The sequence below is a fragment of the Coloeus monedula genome (genome assembly GCF_965178545.1).
Source record: "Coloeus monedula genome assembly, chromosome: 16".
In the NCBI taxonomy this organism is placed as follows: domain Eukaryota; kingdom Metazoa; phylum Chordata; class Aves; order Passeriformes; family Corvidae; genus Coloeus; species Coloeus monedula.
The window spans coordinates 10,295,068-10,313,723 of record NC_138796.1 but is presented as its reverse complement, the minus strand read 5'-3'; the positions used below and the strand labels follow the sequence as shown (position 1 = coordinate 10,313,723).

Below are 18,656 nucleotides of genomic sequence, written 5' to 3'. Positions count from 1 at the left end.
TTGCACAAGTCAGAGCTAATAACATGTACTTCAATATTTAAAAATTAAAAAAAAAAAAAAAAATCAAAACCCAAACAAAATAACCCACCTCTATAGGAATAGTGAAGATTTCAAAAGAGATCTTTAATCATGAAAAATATTCATATGGAAATTTAGTTCATATTACTGACACAAGTGAAATAAAACAACAAACCAATGCAGAATGCAAGGGGACAAAGCTCTCAAAAAAATCTTACCTTTTGCTTCAGTCAAAAGAACATACATTAACAAATGTCAATCCTGCTTACACAAACTAACTTTCCAGTCAATATTTGCTCACAGACATAGATACACACATTATATTGCCATAAGTAATTACAGTGTCAGGTCACTTTTCCAAAATAATCCTTTTTAAGAGATAACCCTGAATTTATGAATTAGCAACAGAATTCAAGAAGAGAGAATGATAGGAGCTATTGATGAAGTCTAACTGATCTGAATAAAAAATTTTCCGTGGAAATCACCATATTTTCCAAGACACAAGAAAATTCAAGTAGTCTTTGCCTTCAACTGCAGGAATTTTGGAACAAACGCTACTGTGAGACTGTGTATAAGGTAGTTAAAACTTTACATGTAAAGAAGACTGAAATAAATGAAGTACTTTCAACATCAAGCTTATCCAGGAAGGACATTCCTTTGGCAAACTTAAGTTGAGGAACACATTGCTAAGTATGAAATGCTAAGTTTGAAAAGAAAAAAAAAGAAATCACTGAAGCAGTGCAGAAGACAGTGATTTTAAGGCAGGCTTGAAAATACACAGAATGCTCAGGACAGAATAAAGAAATTTATCTGACCAAAAATAGGGTGAGATGACTGTATGAGTTTTACATGGCTATACACGAATGCGCATTTGTTTTTCAACAGAAAATTCCTTTTTCCTTCATCCTCCAATTTGGAATCAGCTGGTTTAAGAGTAACTTACCTTAAAGCTTTTTTGTATGTTTAAATTAACATAATCTACCATTTTCACTGCCACATACATAAAGAAGAAAAGCAAAGTTTATTCAAAAATGTCCATTTTTAGAAGCTAAACAACTCAAAAGTTCCAATGCCAATCACTGCACTTGTGTCTCCAGACGCTTTATCTCTGTAACCACAAGATCAATGTTTATAACTGGGTTAAAATACAAGGCCCAGTAAAACAAACAATTGCAGACAAACTGAGGAATAAAAGGCCAAAAAATGGCAACAAAAAGTCCCTGGGTTGAGACTTTCCAGAAATGTCTCCACATTCTGTGAGGAATAGTCCTGTGAAAAAGGAAAAGGAAAGGCTTAGAGGAACTTTCTGGTTTGTTTTTACCCAGTTCTAAGAAAAGCTAGTAGGTGCTGCAGCTTTAAATTACTTATCCCTTACTCGGGTACCTGTAAAAACCACCATTTTGCACTTCAGGAAAAGCCTTCTTAAAACCCAGTAGCACCAGATTTAAAGAGGAAGCACTGAGTCAGTGCACTTAGACCCCAGTGCCCAGCAGATTCCAGTGCCACATCCCAGCTCTTCCTCAGGTTGTCCCATGTTTCCTGTGCTGTTCTGGGCACGGTCTGCCCTCTATCGGCTGGCAAAGGCAAAATCCACTAAACACCAAAACAAGAATTTCTCCCATACAATTTGCAAAAACTGGAAATAAAAGGTCCCACCAACTATGAATATTAATATGCTTGAATTAAGACTGAGGTAGTAACAGAAAACAGAAATTCTGATAAATTATCAGAACTAGTATCAGTATAACTAAACTTACTTAGGATTCTGAGGACTCATCCTGTAATAACTACACTGTATCATAACTAAATTCTGATGCATTTCGTTCTGAGCTGACAGCTAATACCAGACACCATAAGAAGCAGTTCTCAAGGTAAGGGTTAATATCTCCCAGTGTTAAGAACATGCCTGTTACTGTTTCCGCATTTGCTACATCTGATCAGTAAAACCACCTGTAAGAAACCCTTGAAAGCATTCACAGAAATAAAGGTACTCAAGAGCAAGCAGTAGCACATGTGGTAATTCAGATTCACATGTTGTTATTAACCTCAGAGCTCAGGTTAGACACTCACTTCAGAGAGCAACTGTGAAATTGTAAGACTGTTACTTTCTCTTTATAAGGCCATGTACTTCCTACCCTCTTCCACAAGCTCGGTAAGACTTACTTTAATTCTCTTCTTGACCAGAGCCTCCAAAAGGACAATAATTCCAAAACAGAGAGCAACATGGCATTTACAATTATAAATCTTGATGTCCAGTAGTGCACATCTAGCCAATCCCAAGCAAATTCAGCTATCAGCTGGTATGGCAAAAATAAATACTTTACAATGAATTCTCTCCATTGCCTCCAAGAAGGATCTTTAAGGTCCTGTAAATTAGGATAAAAAGACTGTTAATCAATTTTCTATTAAACAAACTTAATACTGGCTTATTTCCACTAGTTTTCCGTTGAAAAGCTAGGGGTTTTGTACACTGAAAGCAGTAATTTATCTTTATTATACTTGCTAGTAGGTAATACTGTAATGCAGTTATTTCCACTAGATTAGAACATCACAGCCAGCCAGACCCAATAATGCCATTTGTTAAAATACAGGTAATTTGAGTGAAGAGCCTTTCTGTAGTCATGTGAACTTCAGAAGAATCAGTCTCACACACTTGAAGTCTTAAAAGCCTTGAATCAATCCTATTAAAGGTAATGGTTCCAACAGTGGTGATTGGATACAATAAAATCAAGGAAGCACTTACTCTGTAGGGTTTTTGTTTTTAAAGTTGTAGTGTAAATAGATGAAATGATGAATAATTACATCGTGTTTTTATGCTGCTAGTCTTGAAATGCTTATAACTAACGCAAGTAGCATATTTAATGTTCTGAATACTTACTAGCAGTTTTGTGACAGTATCTTCATACTTGTCTTCAAGTGGACAAATTGTGTGGATGAAAGGTAGGAAAGCTTCTGCATAATCAAACAAATATAGGTATAACATACTGAGTCTTGGAGAACTCTTCATTGCATACAGAAGAAAGAGTGATTTTCCTGGGTTTACGGCCTATAAAGGTATCAAATTATCAAGTTTCAATCAGTGAAAAAATAAAATGAAAGGGACATGCAAGTTCTTAGATTTTCTGACAATCATTTTTCAAAGGATTGTTTTTCAAAACAACAGTTCATTAAACTGAGTAGTTTTTACACAGGTAATTCCACTACCTTAACACTCCTCCTGGCTTTAAGAGAATCTTGTTTTAAAGATATTATTTTTAAAATAATCAATATACATGACATGACACACTTTATATAAAATTTACCTTATATTCCCAAAGGTTCTGTGGTGGTTTAACACCTAAAGTTTTCACACATTCCAGTTCTGCCATAATAGCTCTCCTATGGTTACTGTTCTCTACACTGTAAGGCTCTTTGGTGAAATCCTCCTCAGTCAGTGTTAGGAGGAGTCTACAAAAGCAGAAGAATTCAGAAGGTAAACAGTGCCTATTCACCAAAAAAAGATAGGACTAACAAATACACAACTGCATACTGAAACATTAAGCTACTGATACAAAGTAGCACCTTTTGGGTGAAAGAATCATAGAATACTTTGGGTTGGCAGGGACTTTAAGAGATCATCATTACATTCCATATCAAGAGTTCTACACCAACTGCATCTCAGAGCCTGGGTTTTAAATTTCCTTCTTTTCCAGCTTCCTCTTGCCTGCTTTCAGCATGGCTCTTGGGTGGAATACATATGCATATAGCACGTGCATGTTTCCATAAGAAAGGAAAAGTGGAAGGGGTGGATAATACATCAGTAGAATTTTACTCTCAGTATCACTTCAGTCTGCATCGTCAGTGTTTTAAAAAGTTCTTCAAAAATTGTCAGGTAGCTTGGTAAGTATCTACTACTAAAAGTTTTCAATGGCAATTGGTAAAACGTCTTCTGAAATTTATTCTGATACATCTACAGAATATTCCCACAATCTATGTAACAAAGTATGGTCATTTCACAACAAGCCATCCCTAATGAATCTATCAGTAGTCCAATCACATGATAGTTGTCCTTGACCATCAGGCCTCTCACCTTCCATTTACTTTCTCCAGTAAAAATCTTTCTTTGTAATGTGAAGCCCATGGGCCCAGCTGCTCTAACCAGAGTATCACTTCCTCAGCAGTCCACTTAGCAACAGGCTTGTGGACAAGAAGATCATCTTCAAATTCTCTGCTACTCCAGTGATAGCCAAGTAGAACTACCTACAGGTAGATTACAGAGATAAATAAACAAAGATCCTTTACCTGCAAAGCAAATACATTAATGATATAAATAAACACACAGTAAGGGGCTTGACATGTAGAATCTTCCTTTTCATGGAGACTAGAATATTCATAAGAAAGTATCTTTAAGTTTTATCCACTGACTTCCATTTGCTGTACACTGCAGTTGTAGCCCCTGACAGACAGCTCTGAAGGCCACTTTACTTACTCTGCCCAGCTGGAGTCTCTTCTGTCCTGACAATCTTTTTTCTGTGCATGTAATTTAAGAATATTTGACTGCATGCTTAATTAAGCAAATAGGGAAAACCAATCAGATGAAACTTACTGCTACACAAGTTAAAGCTGTCAGAACGCCTGAGAAAAACCCTCCTCCTCGAGGATTAATTCTTCTTGTGTTTGGAACTGTCGGCATCTGGTCATTCCCATATTTTTGGAAAGTTGCTAAGCTGTGTGCTACATCACTGTTTTGTTGAATATCTTCTTTTCTTTGTTCAATGGCATCAGAAAATAGCTTTTCAATAACATCCCTAATAGGAAAAATATTTGTCATTATACTGTAACCGTTGAGGCTTAATATTCAGAAAAGGGACTAATTTTTGGATTTGTGTTTTCCAGTCTCTACTGAAGACTATCATCTTTGAAAGCAAGAAAAAATTAGTTATTAAATCTTAGTAAACTTAAAATTATATCAGTCACAGCTAAACAACATTTTCCTTAGCTTCTAAAGCTAAAATACCACATAACTCCCAAGTCATTTCTTAAATAAAATTAGAATTCTGTGTGCTACTGGCAAGCCTCAATTACTGAAAAGTGCTAAGCAAAAGACAACATAAAAGCCTACCATCAATCCTACCATCTATTTATTAAAATATTATTAACCCCAAATAAAGTGTTATTAACAAAACAACTTGTGGGTAATTCAAGACAGCAAAGAGATGTTTCTAGCTTTGTTCTGCAATATGATCACATTTCTTCCAATAAATAGTACCTATTACAGAAATAACTACACAATTATCCAAGATCAATCTAACTTAGAATTATTAGAAAACAACCAGCTGTATTAGAAGGTTCAGGATCCTGCCTCTCCATCTCCCAAAACATTTAGAAAGGGGGGAAAGCCCTCCCCCCAAACAAACCTCCTCCCTCAAAACAAAACCAACCAACCCACCCCTTAATTCCATGTACTTGAATAATTCATTACAAGTGCAGAAGCTGAAAGCTTTTGGGATTTAAATTTTTGCGACAGTTCAGATTACCAATAAACTAAGAAAATCTGCAGCAAGCTCAACAAACCAGACAGCTAATTTCCGTGGTTTCACTTACACAAAAATGGCATTCACAAAATAGTTCACTCACCTGAGGAGGATGTTGACTTTGGGGAATCCTTCCCATTTTTCTCTGCATTCAGGGCATTCATTCTTCTTGGACGATACCCACCACAAGGCCAAGCAATGCCTACAGAAGCTGTGCCCACAGTTCAGGGTGGTGGGATTGACCAGAATGTCGTAGCAGCAGTGGCACAGGAACTCACTGACTGATATCTGCCGACCGGGGCCAGGAGTAGCACATGGCTCAACTTTTGCCCTCTCTGTTTCCCCTCGTAAACTCTCATCTTCTTCCATTCTCTTTTATGCCTTACACAAACAGAAAGCTCTCTTAGATCTTCAAACCAGGTAAGGCATTACTTCTGTAAAGCAACAAGAAAAAAGCTATTACAGAAGTTTAGAATTGTAAGCAATGTGGTTTATCATTGCACTGCTTTTGTCACTCAGATGGTTTTAAACTTTTTAAGTAACTCAGCCCCCCCCAAAATGAAGCATAATCTACTTTTTCAACAACACATTCACTGCTAACTACAATCAAAACCAGATTCTAGATGTAAACAGCTGGGGTCAATCTCCTGGTACTTTCTTCTCCCATGTTACAAAATACATGAAAGTGAAACAAAGTAACTCACTATGATTCACATGACTTTTGACAGTAGCTTTAATCAAGGTTTTAGCAAAATACACCAGTCAAAGGAAATAGTATTAGAAAATACCATCAGAGGATACAAAGATAAAATACCAATATAATGTAATGATCTAATTTACTTCATCCCTCTTCTTTCCAAGCATATGGAATAAAACATTACTAACAAAGGTCAATGCTAGACATTGCTGGGCAACGTTAAAAAAAAAAGTTTGATCAACCAAGTCATATGCTTCAGAATCATAAAGGATTGATCTGCACACCTTCTCAAAGGTCTGAATTCCACATTAACTTTACTTGTAGTTATTTTGTTAGTATTACAGAAAATGCACAGATAAGAGGAGTTTAAGGTGGTTCTAAACTTACCAAAAATTTAAACCTATTTGCTTGATGTTCCTACTCCATTCTCTTACACAACAGTATATAGTTTCTTAATAAAAACACTGATCCAGATCATTCACTCATCACTCATGATATGTTAGAAGATACCAAGAACTAGACAGTTTTCTCCTCAGGCACTATCAAACCAAAATATGATTACACTCTCCACCATGTGGCTCCTGCTTACAACTTAACTTAACCAACTTGCCATCCAGATCAAGCACAAAGAGGTAAGCATGCAAGCAGGTAAAGAATAAAAATTAAGAAAAAACCTCAAGAACAGAAACCAATAGTTCAACAGTGAAACTAAAATCCTCAGATTTACAAACCTGCATTTCCCTGGCAAAGCACAGGCTGCTGGCTTTCTAAAACACAAAGCTGAAACAGCACTTATAAATGGAGAAATAAAAACATGATTTTGCACCTAAAAACATTCTTCTAGTTTTCCTGAAAGACAGAGGCCCAGGACTTCTGTAGAAAATACAGGAAAAATATTTCACCGCTCAGTCTGCGCCAAGTAAGAGCCAGCAGCAGAATAATTCCTAGCTCCTCTCCAGTCTCTTCCCAGCTTCAGCTTCCTGCCCTCCGCGCTGCTTCCTGAGGCGCGGCACGGCCGGTGCGGGCCCGCGGCCTTTCCTGCCCGGGCAAGGCAGTGCAGGGTCGGGCCGGGCCGGGCCGGGCCGGCGCGGGGGCGGCCCCAGCCCGATACAGCAGGAGGCTCGGGCCCCGCACGGCCCGGCTGCAGCCACGGGCTCAGCAGAGGCCGGGCCAGGCCCGCCCTGCCGCTTCCGCCCCGCCCCGCGAGCACGGCGGCACTGCGGCTCCTCCGCCGCCGCAGCCGCTGGGCGACACCATGGCCGCTCATCTTTTTTATTTCAAGCGTTTAAAATCACCAGACACGAGCACTGCTACACTCCCGTTTCTGGGAATACACGCACTTCCATATTCGTGAGAACTGAGGTACGTTTGCTTACTGTGCACTACGTACCCAGGTAGCCTTCCTTCGCAGAAACTCTTCAAGGCTGATTTTACAATAAAGATTCGAGGTGTATTCTCAGAAGTAAATGAGACTTTCAGGTGCTAGTTTGATTGCAGTGCTAACGCATCCTGCACAGAAACTATTTTTACCACATAGGAGTCATCTCTCCACACATTCACAATACTTGTATCAGTCTCTGTTCCCTTACTGAAATTCTTTTTGCCTAGTCAAAAAAAAAAATGTTTCACTCTCTACAACACCCTGACAGGAGGTTGTAGCCAGCTCGGGATGGGCCTCTTCTCCCAGGGTGCAAGTGACAGAACCAGAAGACATAGTCTTAACCTGCACCAGGGCAGGTTTAGGTTGGACATTAGGAAAGGGTGATTAGAGATTGGAATGGGCGGCACAGGGAGGTGGTGGAGTCACTATCCCCGGAGGTGTTTAAGGACTGGACACAGCACTGAGTGCCATGGTCTGGGTGATGTGGTGGTGTTTGGCCACAGGTGGGACTCAATGATCTCAGAGGATTTTTCCAACCTAGTCGATTTTGTGATTCTGTGAATTTTTAAAGTACCTCTGAGATGTACTTTTTCACTGTTCAACACAGTGACATTTTCTTGAAGATTTTGTTCCAGTTTGATGCAAGCTACAAGTCCAGTTCAAATGACATTTCAGTTAATTATTCCAGCCTATTTCAAAAAATAAAATAGTAGGCTCTCATTGTTTTCTCTCCTGTATTAGCCAATTTTTTCCACAGAACCAATCAGCAAATCGTTTAACTACCCTAGCATGAAAGAATTCAACCTCTTCTAGATCTGAGGGAGTTCATCTAGATCTACCTTGGTACACAAGGTGAAAATGCAGCCCGGAATACTCAGGCCTTGTTCTAGATTATAGTTTTTTACTACTTTTTGTGTGTGTTTTCACTTAGCTTCACATTCAATGTTCAGTAAAGTAACAGAACATACAAATGTTTGATAGTCTGTGCAGCAGACTTGAATGATGTGAAAACATGGCATTTCTGTTCTAGTTTATAAAACTTTTGACATATAAAAAAACTATGGAGTCTCAAACTAACTGCTTGTATTGCCCTCTCCCACTTTTTCGATGTTCCTTCTGCTTATTTAACAATACATACATGTTGAAGTAAAAAATGCTTTATCTGTAAGACATAGTACTTCAATTCCTATTGAAATACTTTATTACAGTATCTTAGTGTTTGATGTGCAGTTTCTTTTGTAGGTGAAGGAAACAAAGAGTTCCCAGATTTGTCAGCTACTTGGGGGAAAATGTCAGGCTTCTAAAACAGCTTTTAAAAATAAGTATAAAATAAAACTTTAAAGTGCTATGAGCACTTTAACTAGAAACTGCAGAAATGCATATTAAAAACCTGAGGAGTAACATGAAAATTTTAGGCTTCAGCCAATTTACTGCAAAATAAAAACATCTCTGCAATTTTAACTAACATCTTACTGTGAACCATTTAACCATATTAGATGATTTGCTGGGAATGTCTGTTGAATAAATAGCTTATACTGAAAAGGCAAATCTTGATATTGAAGAATCTTTAAAAGCTCCCTCCACTAATGCCTGCACAATTATTTATCTTTCTCTGTATACAGAAATTACCCCCCCAATTTGTGGGGAATTTTTCATTTGTTTTCATTCTGCTGGAATTCTGGAAAAGGTGCTTCATGAGCCGTGTGAACTCCAGCCCTGCAGCACACACAGACTGAACTCTTCTGCCCCCCGTGCCCATAGCTCCTGCCCTCTGCCCTTGTGCAGCACCTTCTCTCTGCGGGGACATCCTGCGGGGTGCTGAGCTCTGCTCTTCCACAAGGAGGTGTCAAACTGCCGCTTGTAATAGGAAGACGCTTCTTCTGCAGTAAGCCAAGATTTCCAGTTCCCCTGGACTTACAATCATTAAGGCATCGTCCCTAGCAGTTCTCCACCATCCTCCTGGTGTCTCCTAGGCAGATTCCTATCTCTTCCTTGCTGGTGCTAGTTACGCATTTCTGGCTCTGAGAGCGAGGCCCACATCTATGACATTTCACTACAGCCCACGGAACTGCGGCTGGTGTAAGACTTCCCCCCGGGCTGCAGCCACTCCGGTCCCCCTCAGAGCACACTGCCTCCGGCCGAGGGCACCGTTCAAAGCTGGCGGCGCCGGGCCCGCAGCCGGCCAGGGCGGTGCGGCCCTGAGGGCTCCGCCCCGGTAGGAAATGGCGGCGGCCCGGGCTCACGTGCGCGCTCACGTGCGGCGCGCGGGGCGGTCCCGGAAGCGCTCGGCGGCGGCGGCGGCGGGCGGTGCCGGGCCGAGCTCCGGCGGGCGGGGGCGCGGGATGGAGGTGATCAGGAGCAGTGAGTGACCACTCGGCCCTGCGCCCCGAGCTCTGCGCCGCTGGCGCATAGCTGTCCCGGTGTTCCGGCGTACCGGCTTCCTTGCCCTGGGCAGGTGGCCGCTCCGGCCTCAGCCTCTCCTTTATGGCGAAGGGGTCCCCATTCCCCCCCTCCCCCCCAACCCGTGAGGCGCAGCCCTGAGCGGGGAGGCGCGGCCCCGAGGCTGAGCGGGCGGCGGGAAGGCCCCTGCCCCGCCGTGTCCGGCCGGCGCTGGCCGCCCCTGCCCGCCCGAGGGGCGCCGGGCTGCCGGACGATGTCGATTGTAGTCTCAAGTGTGTTTTACCCCTTTACCTGCAGATTTTAAGGATAACCTAAACAAAGTGTATGAAGCCATTGAAGAGTCGGACTTCCTGGCCATCGATGGGGAGTTTTCAGGTACTGTCACACCTGTTTTGTGATTGTGAACTGTTGGCAGTGTCTGAGGGGGGGTGGTTTGACCTCGGTGCCCGAGTTCGCTCCTATGATGTGTCTCAGGGTTGGCTTGAAAAGCTAAAGCTGAGGCTACCACAAAGTGATTGAACCAGTTGTTACGTGCGCGATAGCAAGGCTTTGGTCAAAGATGCGTGTCATGCTCATGCTGCTTCTGCTCCCACAGTAATCTTTCAACATGACAACTGATAATTGTTGCAGCTGAGGGTGAAAAAAACCAGAAGGTGTTGTATGCATCAGGAAAGCAATGGATTGGGATAAGTGAGGGAGGCCCTACAAATGTTTGGACATGGAAAGGCAACACTAAGAACTTGTGGTTTGTGAAACCCAGAGGGTACATGCAGCAGAGATGCTTTAAATAGGTACTTTGCTTTTGGGATGCAGAGCTCACCTCATCCATGAGACATAAATGTGAGCAAGACTAGGTTTTCTTACATGAGGTGCTTGTGGAAATACAGTTGTTGCATATTGGTTAAGGTGATGTAAGTTACTCAATGAATCTCTGGGCAACACTCCTCGCATTTTTAGTTTTGCTTTGATCCTGCGTTGTGTTGTGAAGCCCATTTATATTAGGGTACTGGTAGGTCTTGGCCTGTTACTGATATGTTGAATAGGAGCCAGAATGACAGAACTTTTGCAGAAGAGCTTTGCTTCTAGAACACCGCCATTAAAAGGAATGGGTTTTATGCAGTAGTATTTTTCTCAACTGAAATAATTGTAACATGTACTTTTAAGTGAAAACGTTTCTCTTAAATTACTGGTTGTTGCATTTCTTTGCTGTGGTTAATTTTGAAAAGCTTACTCAAAGAAAAATATGTATTACTTTTTCAGGGATCAGTGATGGGCCTTCAGTTAGTGCATTAACAAATGGCTTTGACACTCCAGAAGAAAGGTATCAGAAACTTAAAAAGGTAAAGTGTTTACATGGACTAAAATGAAAACTGAAGCTGCTTTTGGTGCAGCATCTTGTGTGTGTGACCAAGAGGAGGAAGAGAGATGGTTCTTGTCTCTTTGTGGAATGAAAGTGCATATTAAAGTCATCTTGGGCCAATAGTAAGATGATTAAATAGGGATGAAAACTAGTTGAAAAAATCTGGTGTGTATACTTTAAAATTGCCAGCAAAACAAACATTGGTTAAGAAGATTCACCTTACTTAATTTTGAAATTGAGAGAAATCATATATGGATGCACCCTGATAATCTTTACATGTGTACATATTTTATTCTTATGCAAAGTTTTCCTTTCCTTTACAGCATTCCATGGATTTTTTGCTCTTTCAGTTTGGCCTTTGCACTTTTAAATATGATGACACAGAAGAAAAGTATGTTATTCTTTTAATTCTTGTTTTCTTAATTGGGGATTTTCTAAAGTAATGCAGATAAGCTGTATTGATATGTAACTTGTCTTTTCTACAGGTATATAATGAAGTCATTTAACTTCTATATTTTTCCAAAACCCTTTAACAGAAATTCACCAGATGTCAAGTTTGTCTGTCAGGTTAGTAGAAAAAGAATTAAATTTTGTTTGGTTGAGGTATACCCAAAACAAACTTCAACTTTAAAGATAGAAAAATGTAAGTTTCTGGGTTGGGGTTTTTTTTCTTATAAAAAAAAAATAAGCATCAGTTAAGGGCAATCCCAAAAATGAGCTTTAAGATAATATCCTTGACTTCAGTTTTTAAATCTTGTTATGCATTGCATTATGTGGTTTCTGGAATTGGAGATAACATTCCAAACCTGGCAAGATGATTCTATTTTTTTCCCCTTTCTCATTGAACTTCCAGTTTCCTTGTTTTTTTAATCCTTTGTTCTCATCTGCTTATCTTGCTTTCACTGCTTCCCTGGCTATTGCCAACGTTTTTCTGGTCTCAGATTTGTTCTCCTGAACCACATTTTGCTTTCTTTAGTTTCCTCTCTCCACATAGTTTATTCTTTCATCTTTAACCCTTAGCATATTCATTATTTTTGTACTTTATGGAATTTGAAAATCAATAAGAAAAGTAGCATAGGCTAAACTCTCAGTGTCTTCGTTAGGGTCACAAACTTGGTTGTTCTTGGCTTTGGACTCTGTGTAATTTCTAAAAAAGCATGAAGATAACTGAACTGATCTTTAATGCCACAGCTACTTTTGCCAATTGTAAAGCCTTTTTCTCTTGTTGCAGAGTTCAAGTATAGATTTTTTAGCAAACCAAGGATTTGATTTTAATAAAGTTTTTCGCAACGGTGAGTTGTTGTGGTTTTGTGTTTTTTTAAAAATTTCTTTCAATGTCTGCAAAATTTATGATGACACCTTTCATTATTTTCCACAAAGAGAAAGAAGGCTGCCATCCGTGACACTGTCTTAACTCCTAATGAAGTTCTTGAATTACTCTTATCTGGTCTGCTGTTGTGCTGGTGGTAACTCCCTTCCCAAGAATTCATTGCATAGTTCAACAGAATGGAATTCCCACTACATGGGAGCTTGGTTGTTTATTTTTGTATAGAGGCAAAGCATGAATAGAGAGAGTAACAAGGTATGGAGCTGTGTAATACATCAGTGGTAATTCTAGGAAAGGAACCAGTCCGTTGTGACTGGGGCTGCTACAGATCTGCTATTGAAGTGATGCAGATAGCAAGGATAGAAGTGCTCAATACTTTTGTGGTGACCTGCAGCTCTGCAGTGCTGGGACTCGTGCCTTGTGCAGAGGAGGCTCTTTAGTGCAGTGGTTCCAGCTAACCTGGCATGTGCTGGACGCCTGGACAGACACACATCTAGAGCAGATGACTGAAAGGGAAGGGTTTGATTTCAGCCTTCAGGGGTGTAACAGAGACAAATGCTTGAATCTCTACACATCCCTAATTTGTCTCTAATTATGATGAGCTTTCACTTTTTTTGTTAGGAATTCCATATTTAAATCAGGAAGAAGAGAGACAGCTAAGGGAACAGTATGATGAAAAACGGTCTCAAGCCAATGGTGCAGGATCTCTGTCATACATTTCTCCTAATTCCACAAAGTGCCCTGTAACAATTCCTGAAGATCAGAAAAAATTTGTTGAGAAAGTAATGTAAGTAATGCTGTTTAATGTACTCTGATGTTGTTAAAACTAGAAGTGAACAGTTAACATTTTCATATGTTGAAGACATTTCTATTAGTTCACTGTAACAAACACTGCTCTTTTTGTTTTGAAGCATTTTCTTGTCTTTTGGGAGGAGCTGTAAATGTTCAAAAAATAAAGTAGTAGTTATAGAAGCAAATAATCTCTTTCTTCCAGGGAACAGATAGAAGACTTATTAAAGAATGAAGAAAGTGAAAGTTTGGAACTGGAGCCATGTACAGGGTCAGTTTCTGAAACTGCATCTCTTTGAAAAAAATTTTTTTTTTTTGGTCATACAGAATTAGGGGAGGGACAGGGAAGAATATGTTTACTTGGGTTAACTGTAGCAAAATCTACATTTGATTAATTTTTGAATGTTGAGAAAATGTGGTGATGTATACGGGTGTTGTAATTTATTTTGAGCTGTATCTTCTGCATGTAGTGGTAAAATATTTAAGTATAGCCAAGAAATGTCTTGTATATGTGAGCTGCCTTTTGTTACTGTTGAAGTGTTCCATAAACGTTGGAGATGCATTTTATAAACAAACTTTTCAAATCTGTTGAGCTATTGGTTGTTCACTGTTGGCAGTGTATGACTGTTTCTAGTAGGTCTCCTTCCAAAAAATCTTAATTTGCTTTGGAGAGTAGATATTTGGAGAGCATGATTGTTTAAAAAAATTTTTTTAAAAATTGAATTTAGAAATAGTACAGCATGGTGAAGCTGGGGATAAGGTACCATCACTGTATCTATACAGAGTGACCATGACTACAGAATACTCTCTTAGGGGAAGATATGTGGGTAACTGTAAAACATGGTGTAAATGCCTTTACAGCTTGGCAACTGAATATCAGAATTCAGTAAATCTCTTCCTAGCCTATAGGTTCTGATTGCAGTGACTCTTGCTTTAAAAATCTTCCTACAAATGTACATTTCGAGTCAGCTTAAACTGAAATTCATTACTAGGAAACACTCTGTAAAAGGATTGTTAGTAACACTATTGTCTTTTGGTTTTAGATTTCAAAGGAAATTAATTTATCAGACCTTGAGCTGGAAGTAAGTTACTGGTAATACTGCCTTACTGTATATTTTTAGTACTTTTGGTAAGAAATCTGGGTAAGAGCTGATCTACTTAACCTTGGGGTGATTCATATAGACTTTTTTTTTTTCCCTTTAAAAGACGACTTTTGTAATGTTCTGAAGATAAGTTACATTAAACTTACTTGTGATGATTAATGAAGATATTTTAAATCTTAGTATTTGTTTTTTCATTCCTATGTAAAATCTCTGAATAGAGCAGCGCAGCCTAGAATTATGTAACAAGTGCAGCATGCTAGGTTTTTACTGAACAGAAAGTGCATGTGCTCATACAGATTGTGGACTTTACCTGAAAAAATAGTAACTCTGTAGTAGGTACTGGTACGGTTATAGTTTTCTGTTGGATGCCAAGCATAAGCAGTTCTGATAACTTAGTATATTGCCTAAATATATCCCTTAAGGCCTTAGGAGAAACTATAAGGCTGTAGAGTAAGATTTTCACTGTTATGACTGCACTAGTAAGATGTGGAAAATACACAAGTCTTTTTTTTTTATGTTTAGTTAATTCAGTGCTGCAGTACTGAAAGTGGATAAAATAAAGCTTCTCTCTATAAAATGGAATCGCAAGAAGTGAGCTTGAGAACTAACCTGAAGAACAGTGGAATTGTTTTTGACAATTTTTCAGTGTCTTCTTTTTAATAGATCAGTAAAATATCTATTGCTTCCTGTAGTATGTAGTTTTATGTTTGTCTGACACTTATCCTTGCGTCTTCCCTGAGTGGATGGAAGAATGTGTTCTTGAGTTGTGTTTTTTTTAACATCCAGCAGTATTGCTGTACATGAATACAGCTGTGTACACTCTGTGTATATTGGAGAGAGAAAGCCAAGCTGTGAAGGTAGCATGGAGATAATTAAAGCAGAAAAGAGTGAAGTTATTGACTGCCCTTGTGTCCTGACCTCTTCGCAGCTCATTTTCTGTATTGAAGTGTTCTCTTGTGCATCAGTGTTTTGATGCATCCAAGGTTTGTGGCATGAGGCAGCTCGTGAGTGAGATTGAGGCTCAAAACTGTGAGCAGTCAGCGTGGAGAGGACACAACAGTGTTTGGAGTGTGCTCTCCAGTACTAGTTTTAGGAGCAGCCAGAGGACAAGGAAATTTGCTGGTTCTGCAGTGGTTGCACAGTTGTGGTTAGTTTATTATAATGAGATGAGAGTAATTGCTACTGGTTTAGCAGTAAAAGGCAGTATTCTCTTACTTTTGCTATCAGTTGGATTCTCTGTGGCTCTGTGTATGGCAGTACTTTGGAAATTAAATGTGGCTGTAGTGGCATGATGCAACCCTGTAGCAGAGGTGATGACATTTGAGTTAATAATTCTTACTAAAATCTACTGCTAGCAGAAAGTTCAGGGTTGTTAATAAATCCCCAAATAACTGATGTATTAAAGGCATGCATCTTGGGGCTGCAAGTAAAAAAGAGCATTCTCACCAGAATTTTTGTTTTGGATTTCTTGAAAGCAAAGATTCTAGATTGTGATGAAATATCTAGATGATGTTTACTTAATATCACTAAAGTAAGAAGTTACAGGTTCCATAACAATAGCATGGGAAATTGTGTAAATGCTAGTTACTGTTAGGTAATGTAAGGAGCCAGTTAACTAGCCTATTGCTTCAAATTTTCCATTATTAGAATTAAAAAGAGATTTGTGGTAGTTCTTTTGCACCTAAGACTTACAGTAATAATGAAACATGAAATTACTGAATCACTCTTGTGGTTTCAGTATGCTAAATGCCAAGCGAATAGCTATTGATATTTTCTTTCCATTTGTTTTGATGTAGGTATCCGAAAGGTATCCATGTGGAAACGCTGGAGTCAGATAAGGTAACTAGGCCTGTTACTGCCTCTAACATTTGTTCTGTTTAAAGGAAATTGTATTTCTCAATTTCACCATCTCTCCTGACTTTTAGATCTAACTTGAGCTTTGTTATTATGCAAATGCAGAGCGTTTTAAATGGAATACAGCGAACTAGTTCCTAAACATTACATCTGACCAACATGTATGGTGGGCATGTATTTGTGTGGCTTAATATTACTTTTTAAACAGATAATAAAGGTGTTTTAAAGTACAGTGGATCTGATGTTCAGTATTAGGGAAAAGTAGGCTGTGATCTTAAAGGAAAAACAGCGGCATCACATGCTGTGTCCTCACTTCCCATCACAGTTTTCTGCTTCAAAAGGTATTTGGCACAAACTATTTACAAGGAAATGCTGATAACTTTTTTGAGAAGTAAAAATTGAGTTTAGGAAAAATAGGTTTGGTGGACGAATCAAATACATCATTCTAAAGTAGGGTTCTGGGAGTAGGTGATAATGTGGTGCCTACAATAGAAACAGTTGTGTTGCCAAGTAACTGCTGTTGAGGTATGACAGTTTTCTTTACAATGCAAATTTACAGCAACTTGCAGCAGCCTTAAATCTGAACTTCTCAGAGTCATTCCTTAAACGATTCATTTTTTGCTTTAGAAGGAGAGATACATAGTTATTAGTAAGGTAGATGAAGAGGAACGAAAAAGAAGAGAGCAGCAGAAACAAGCAAAAGAACAGGTAAATAAATTCAATTTCATTTGTTTACGTGCGAGGGGTAGGGTGAGAATCTTTGACTTCTCTCAACAATGCAAAAATGCGGGATAGGGTTTGGTGTCGTTTCCCTTTGGTTTGCTGTGGCTGGCTGAAACTGATCTTCTAAATTCTACCAGATAACTTAGGCTTTGCAACAGAGCAAAAAGAGTTGCATGGCACTCTAAAAAATTCTAAAAAATCAGAATCTGTGGAGGACTGAATGAGTATTCTGGAGCAGTGAATACCTCCTTACAGGTATCTGCGCTCTCACAGAAGTGTGGCCCAGTAATAGGAAACATCAGTTTCTTGCAGAAATTCTCGAGTAAGTTGGCACATTGTTTGGATTCACAAAGAAGTCTTCCCTTCTCTTACAAAGCTTGCTTGCTCTTAGTTGTCGGAGTTAGTGTCCTGTACAATTAATGTGTCATTTCTTGATAGAAACACACTGTACTCTAGTGCTGTGGTAACAGGCTGACCAGGAGGTCACACCTGCTATATTCAGGAACTCTCACTGTTTATGGGTCTTTGTATTTTGCTTACTGAGTGATGCAAGTTTCAGGGGGTCATAAGACTGGAATTGTGGAAATTCCTGATCAGACTCTTGTGATTTGTGCTTTCATATATCAAGATAAAGTCAGTTTGGGTGGAGCAACCAATACTTCGATGCAGAATGCCTTTTAAGAGGGAAAGAGATATCTAAAGAGACATTAACTAATGTGGCATCTCTTTTTCCGGAAGCCAAGTCAGGAACAATTTATTTCTGCTGTAGATTTTTCTGAAGTATTTTTAGTGGGGGTATTACTTGCTTGGACTAGTAGCATTCAGAGCTGAACTAAAGTAGCAGTGAATGTTTTTACTGAATTTCAGTTCTGGTTGAATAAAGACAGATAACACAAGGCAGAAATTACTTCCCTAGACCTGAAAAAGAAAAATCTGTTACAGAACAGTTTGTGCTGTAGTCAGATCCCTCCAAATCTATCAAGAGTCAGTTTATACAACTACAGTGTAATATGTCACACATTTTAATGTTTCTTGTTGAATTTGTTTATATAATAATGAAAAATGTTTCTTCCCCAATCTGTGTTAGCATAAAAATATGGTCTGATTTAATAGGAGTAACAATCAGGATTCAACCTGTTGCATTTAAACAATAGATGTAAAAAGTACAGCTGAAGATATGTAGGTTAATTTTAATACCTTCTGAGCTGTTTGCAGTGTAATAGCTGCTGAGCACTGTTGGAGATCATGTGTTGACAGTGAACTGACTGCAGCTGTTACTGCTCTGGTTGGGGTGGAGTTACCCCTCTTTGTAGCAGCCTGTATTTTGCTGTGCTTTGCATTTGTGGCTAAAACACTAGTGATACCATCCATGTGTTTTGTCTGCTGCTGAACAGCACTTGCACAGTGTCAAGGCTTTCTCTCCCACTCTCCCCCAAAAGGAAGGAGGCTGAAGGGCTCTCATTATCTTTATCCACGAGTGTTACTGTCTCT

General features: G+C 39.2%; 2 protein-coding genes across 10 annotated transcripts in view; one reads left to right on the top strand and one right to left on the bottom strand.

Moving 5' to 3' along the window:
- Positions 1-102: 102 nt before the first annotated feature.
- BFAR (bifunctional apoptosis regulator) lies at positions 103-9,561 on the bottom strand. 4 transcript variants are annotated; one of them, XM_082292034.1, is made up of 8 exons: positions 9,528-9,561; positions 5,635-5,965; positions 4,604-4,805; positions 4,088-4,257; positions 3,321-3,465; positions 2,897-3,064; positions 2,182-2,384; positions 103-1,287 (listed from the first exon to the last, which is right to left on the bottom strand). In XM_082292034.1, the coding sequence occupies exons 2-8, from the start codon at positions 5,898-5,900 to the stop codon at positions 1,095-1,097; spliced, it is 1,347 nt and encodes a 448-aa protein (XP_082148160.1). In that variant the 5' UTR covers positions 5,901-5,965; positions 9,528-9,561; the 3' UTR covers positions 103-1,094. The 4 variants fall into 4 exon arrangements, with proteins under 4 accessions (XP_082148160.1, XP_082148158.1, XP_082148157.1 ...); XM_082292032.1 differs by lacking the exon at positions 9,528-9,561 and adding an exon at positions 6,960-7,373; XM_082292031.1 differs by lacking the exon at positions 9,528-9,561 and adding an exon at positions 7,055-7,373.
- Positions 9,562-9,925: 364 nt separating this feature from the next.
- The window catches only part of PARN (poly(A)-specific ribonuclease), a 48,534-nt gene continuing 39,803 nt past the window's right edge, over positions 9,926-18,656 (top strand). Inside the window, exons 1-11 of one of the 6 annotated variants that reach the window (XM_082292029.1) lie at positions 9,926-9,957; positions 10,307-10,384; positions 11,270-11,349; positions 11,693-11,760; positions 11,855-11,936; positions 12,601-12,661; positions 13,318-13,483; positions 13,691-13,756; positions 14,529-14,567; positions 16,385-16,427; positions 17,070-17,150. In XM_082292029.1, coding sequence (XP_082148155.1) covers positions 11,699-11,760; positions 11,855-11,936; positions 12,601-12,661; positions 13,318-13,483; positions 13,691-13,756; positions 14,529-14,567; positions 16,385-16,427; positions 17,070-17,150 — 600 coding nt within the window. In that variant the 5' untranslated portion in view covers positions 9,926-9,957; positions 10,307-10,384; positions 11,270-11,349; positions 11,693-11,698. Of the gene's footprint in view, positions 9,971-10,306; positions 10,385-11,269; positions 11,350-11,692; positions 11,761-11,854; positions 11,937-12,600; positions 12,662-13,317; positions 13,484-13,690; positions 13,757-14,528; positions 14,568-16,384; positions 16,428-17,069; positions 17,151-18,656 lie in introns of all 6 variants that reach the window. The other 5 variants (XM_082292025.1, XM_082292024.1, XM_082292026.1 and 2 more) reach the window with 5 other exon arrangements.